The sequence below is a fragment of the Mastigoproctus giganteus genome, chromosome 7 (assembly GCF_048544385.1).
Source record: "Mastigoproctus giganteus isolate SK-2022 chromosome 7, ASM4854438v1, whole genome shotgun sequence".
Classification (NCBI taxonomy): Eukaryota; Metazoa; Arthropoda; class Arachnida; order Uropygi; family Thelyphonidae; genus Mastigoproctus; species Mastigoproctus giganteus.
The window spans coordinates 76227946-76233945 of record NC_143581.1 but is presented as its reverse complement, the minus strand read 5'-3'; the positions used below and the strand labels follow the sequence as shown (position 1 = coordinate 76233945).

General features: G+C 34.8%; 1 protein-coding gene across 1 annotated transcript in view; it reads left to right on the top strand.

Moving 5' to 3' along the window:
* The first annotated feature begins 5217 nt into the window (after window positions 1-5217).
* Helz (Helicase with zinc finger) overlaps window positions 5218-6000 on the top strand; it is a 509821-nt gene continuing 509038 nt past the window's right edge. Inside the window, exon 1 of the mRNA XM_090378353.1 lies at window positions 5218-5326. Within this exon, the coding sequence (XP_090234479.1) occupies window positions 5242-5326 (85 nt within the window). The 5' untranslated portion in view covers window positions 5218-5241. The remainder of the gene's footprint in view (window positions 5327-6000) is intronic.

Here is a 6000-nt window from a genome sequence, read left to right as displayed (position 1 = left end):
CAGAAATGGGAGATAGACCACTGCTGAAAGATGTCTCTTGTCAGCGAGGCATTTTTGTTTGCTTTTCAGATAGCAGGCAGCTGTTGTTTAGAAAGTCTTTCATGACAAACTCACAGCTACTTGATAGAGGTAGAAGTTTTGCCATGTAATTAGACATTTATAAATTAATTAGCATTGACATTAGCAGTGGCATATGATGCAAGAAAGCAAGCTTATACACCATTACCAAACAAAAAAACAAAACCACTTCCCATTTCACCTAACCATTCCATACAATAGTTTGTCTAGTTTTTCCTTGAATTTATTTAAGTTGTCAACTTCTACAACAGCAGATAGAAGATTGTTCCAGCAATCAACCACTAATTGCTGGCTAAAGACAAACTTTTGCAAATCTATTCTGCAACCGTCCTTCCTCAACTTGAATTTATGCTCCCTCATGTGTGTTCTCACAGAAAGTGGAAGTATGCCATTAACATTCAGCTTACTCAATCCACTTAAGGCACCAATCCACTTTAAACACCAATCAGATCTCCCAGCAATACCTCAAATACATCAAATTTATTTACCAAACTCCTAGCATTGGTGTACACGCAGGTATACATGCACCTGTTTCTATTCTTAGCTACCCTAACACAACCCATGTGTTTACTTGTACCGCAATGACTCCCAGCAGTCTCTGAAATATCCTGCATCTTGTTTTCCAGGCTTCTGCTCATTCCAGTAGAAGCAGTGCAAGAATCACTTTCACCTCTGCCAGTGGCTACTGTTAATCTATTAGTCCTTGTATCCCCCCAAGCTAGCAGTTTTCTGACCCACCTAACACTGCCTCAATAGTATCAGCAAATATTCTTGCACCCTTTCTATTTAAGTGTATCCCATCCCTGTAGAAGCAGTCTCTCCTGTTAACAAGTACAGACCAGGCTGAAAAAAATTCTACCCCTTGAGCCTTGCACAATCTTTCCAAGCCAAATTGATCGATAAGGCTCTCATCATCATCCTATCGTGTCTGGGCAGAATTGCATACACTTTCAAATTCAACCCTAATTCACGGCTTTTTTTTCAACAGTGACCTGTATTTGTTAAGTAATTCTGCCGGTCTCCTACTCTTAATATCATTAGTGCCAACGTGTACAACTATATCACCTTTTGTGCCCTTAAAATATGATATCTGCTCTACAACGTCATCAACCTTTGCCCCTGGCAGACATATCCTGGTCCTGTTCCACCTATCCTTTTTACAAAGCATATTCCCCGTGTCCCTGACAATAGAATCACCAACAACTACTAGTTCCTGTGGGACCAGCGCATTCTGCCTTGGGGGTTGCTGCTGTGTTGCATGATGACCAAGTGCAAGCTCTGGCGTTGATGTGGGCAGCTGAGAGCTTCATGGGCCACTCAATTTAGATCCTTTGAGGGCATCCACCCTGTCCTTCAAGCTCTCAGATAGGCCCATAACAATGCTGAGTTGTCACCTGATTTCGTTACACTCCTTGCATCGCACACACACAAAGACATCCCCCATGGCAATATCATGTCCCGTACCCGATTGTTCCACAAACATCATGCAAGCAGTGCATTTTAAAAGATTGTGATTCAGAGGGCAACTACCCCCCCCACCCAGTTTTCCCCTGAGCCACAGCACTCCCATTAGCTTGAGCCTTTTGCTTTGCTGCTCTGGTCTGAGTCATGATTTCGATTTAATTTCAATAAAATTTCAATTTCAGTACAAAATTATAACCCTAAACTTGTATCCCAACACAGTTATAACGCTATATATATTTTTCAGTATCAAGTATTATCTACGAGTTCCATTTATATAACTTCCGTATCAAGTTATGTATTAATTAATTATGTTAAATTTGTATCTAAGTCGTTATATATATTTAGTTAAAAGTACAATTTAGTTGACAACGAAGTTTAACAAAATTAATAGATTTTACTGATTAATTGAAAACATTATATTATATACTGTACTATACTAAGCTTAAGCTATCTAGTTCGGGGCCGACCGGGCTAGCCAGATAGGTAAAGTGCATGCCTGGCAACCCAAAGGTCGCGGGTTCAATTCCCGCCTCGGGCTTGGATCACAGTAAAATGCAAAAACTTTGGGAGGTGCATTATGGCCATAGAAGCTGATGCACCAACAACTAAAAAGAGCTATCTAGTTCGGGATATAACGTTGTGTTGTGTTGTATAACAATGGCGGCAAGTTACGAACGGTAAATCTACGGACACTTAAGTATTAATTAACTTCCAAATCTCGCTGTCCCAATTCAGAATAAACTATGAATCCTGACTAGGTCTATAAGCTACTTATAGGAAATAATTTGATGTAACAGTTGGTCAATAAAGCGGCTAAATATAGCTAAAAAACTTTTTGTTCAGCAGAGCTGCAACTTGTAACACGTGGATTTGATACCCTTACCGATACTTTTGTGCAATTACAAGGCCGAGTAAAGAATAAATACACCAGATTAATCAGAAAATCACAAAATAATGCTATACTACTAAATTTAAATCAAAAGTTTTAGAAAAACAATAATTTCAAATCAGTAAGTAAGAAAATCCACTTAGCGGCTTTGAACACGTCTGACTTAACTAATTTTATTGAAGATAATATCCAACACAGAATTCAGTTAAGTTAAATATTATAAAAAAAAAAAAAAAAAGGAGAGAGATTAGCCTATATGATGATCTGAAGAAAGCTCACCAAAAAAAAAAAAAAAAAAAAAAATGCGGAACCATTTAAAACTAGTAAGGGCTGGTTGAATAGATTTAAAATTCAGGGAGAAACTGCAAATGCAGATCAAGAAACTTTCAAAAAAGAACTTGTTAAAATTATTGAAGAGGGGTATTATGTGTTATACTTCTCAAATTTTTAACATTGATGAATCAAGACTTTTTTGGGAACGAATGCCTAAAAGAAGTTTCATGTTGAAAGAAAAAAAAAACATGTCAGATTTCAAAGTGGTGAAGGATCGGTTGACTTTATTGTTGGGTGGTAACGCTGTGGGGGATTTTTAAATTAAAACCCCTTTAATTTACCAGGAAGAGGGCTAAAATACAACCCAAAATAGACACATTTTTCATGATTAAATTCATCAATTTAAATCGATTAAATTCATGATTTTAATTGGAATTTTAAGTTTAATTTTGATACCTAAGTAGTTACCACATACATACATATGTAATGCAGAATATTTTGTATGTACAAATATTTGAATATTAAATATTTTGACCAAAATTTGTGCATCTTTTCACTACTGTTTATTATTAATTAGGAAATATTGTATGGCACTGACTGCAACTCACAAATACATATGTTACCTTATGGGAATGCAGCACTCGCTTACCGTGGATTCACTTAGCACTCTGTTTTTCTGGAACGAATTATCAGCATTAAGTGGGGGTTACCTGTAATACAAATATAATAAAGCATAATATTTTGAATTGATAAGAAATAAATTTGTGTAACAAGCATGAATTGATAAGAAATAAATTTGTGTAATAAACATGATTTAATAAATACACTTTGCATTGTCAAATGAATAATAACGAAAGAAAAATTGAATATAGTATCAGTGCATGGTGCATTCCCAAATGTGTCAAACTTTGTGTTGGGAGAGAAGACTGAAGTTACTTGTGGGAAGATGGGCAAGGTTGTGCTACAACCTACTTTATTGAGGGTCAATTTGCAAACTCGAAGCTTCTTCTCCCAGAGAGTTTTTTGTAGCAGGAGATTGCATCAACAAGAACTCTCTTCACTGCACTGTTATAGTCAAAATTTGCATCATTTTCAGTGAAGACCATGGATGATGGTCTCATTGAAGCCCTCTGTTAAAACTTCTCTTGTGAGATTACTGTTAGATATGTCTTCTGTGGAGTCATCATTGTCCTCAGTAAAACTCTGCAGAAATAAATTTTTTTTATTATTTGAATTAGCTTTGTGTAAAAAAATTTTGAAATTTATAAAAATATTTATGCTCCCGACTAAATATAATATTCAAATTATGGTCATATTTACATAAATGCTTACATTGAAAAATAAAAACCTTTTATTTTTCAAAGTCCTTGTAAAACCTTTTTGGTTTTTATAAGGACAACTTTTTTGGTTTTTTATATTTATCACAGAAATTCATCAAACAAAATCATTCAGGATCCAAAGTCATTCTGTTTGTCTGTTTGCTGGCTATTGCATTATACAATGTTTCAAGAAGGTTGTGTTTTTTTTTTTTTTTTTTTTTTTTTCTTGTTAGTTGTTGGCGCATCAGCCATAATGCACCTCCTAAAGTTTTTGTATTTTACTGTGATCCAAACCCGAGGCGGGAATCGAACCCGCGACCTTTGGGTTGCCAGGCATGCACTTTACCTACCTGGCTAGCCTGGTCGGCCAAGAAGGTTGTCTGGGAATCTCAAATATTATCTCACACTGCATTTACCTTGTGTTTCTTCATAAATTAACATAATTACACCATTTAACTTCATAAACTTATATTAACTGGAGAAATAAATGGCATAAATGTGAACAAGTGGTATGAGACAAGCAGTATGAGACATATCTCATACGGCTTGCTTGTGACTCGTGTGCCATGATATTTTTCCAGAAGCAGAAAATATGATATCATTTTGCTTATTAGCATGGTTCTGTGACAGAGGACAGAAGCATCTTGTTAGGTTCATTATCATTTCCTCTGTTCTCTTACCTGCAAAACCTCAGCATGTAAACTTTCATTTGGCTGAAATATTTTCTCACATATTATCAAACATATTATTTCTCTAGTTACCTCATTTTTCTTCATAAGTTAACATAATTACACCATTTAACTTTACAAACTTATATTAACTGGAGAAATAAATGGCATAAACGTAAACAGGTGGTACGAGACATATCTCATGCAGCTTGTGACTCGTGTCATATTTTCTCATTGGCCAGGAGTGACTTTTTTTTACAATTCAGAAGCCTCATGAAGTGTGAGGCATCTCATAAAAAAAAAAAAAAAAAAAAAAGTGTAAGAAATGATTTTTTAGAATTTTTTTTTTTAAATTATTTTTCAAAAGCAAAATGGTTGATAGCCTGTGTATCAAATTTATTTTTAACCTTACAGCAATTAATGAGTATTTTTAACCTTACGGCAATTAATGTTATTGTAAGTAATAAGGACCTCGTATGTGCCGTTTAAATTATATTCTAATTTTTAAAATTTTATTTTAAAGGAATTTCATGAAGAGAGTCAGTTAATCATGAATAAGGAAGAGGAGTTTGTACTTCCAGAAACCTTTCAACTGTGTAATAGAAGTATGGGTATAATGGATCCAGAAGCAGAAGGTGAATTCTTTAAATGAATTTTATGTAGCTCATCAAACTCATTAATCACTATGAAAAGTCAACCTGTAGAAGATGCATTAAATTTAAAGCACTAGTTATCCAAGGTATTTTTTAATCAGAATATTCATCAAAAGCAGAAAAAATGAAATGAAATCATTTTTATTATTAGCATGGTTCTGTGACAAAGGACAGAAGCATCTTGTTAAGGTGCAATTAACATTTCCTCTGTTCTGTTATCTGCAAAACCTCAGCATGTAAACTTTCATTTTGCTGCTGCCTTGAACAGAGTGAAGGCTTTCTCAACCATCTGACACGAGTTTAAAGGGTATTGAGATGTGCAGGTAGAAATCTTCAAAAACGTAACACATCACTATGTGGTTGTAGGACATATAAATATAATTTAATAAAATGCAATGGATAATTGCTGTAATGGGTGTCAGACATTCAACTGCATAGATTTGGAATTCAGTCAGCTTGGATAATTTAGAACTTACAGTAATGTTACAAAAATAAACAAACAGTGGGCATATGTTACAACCTGTTTTTTTTCTTGATCTTTTTCTTTTGACTTAAAATATAACAATGAGCAAAAAGTCTTACAATTATAGGATTCTTTTTTCCATATGTACGACTGAGGTCTGCTTAGTTACAGACAGGAAAATTGTCCCCCCCTT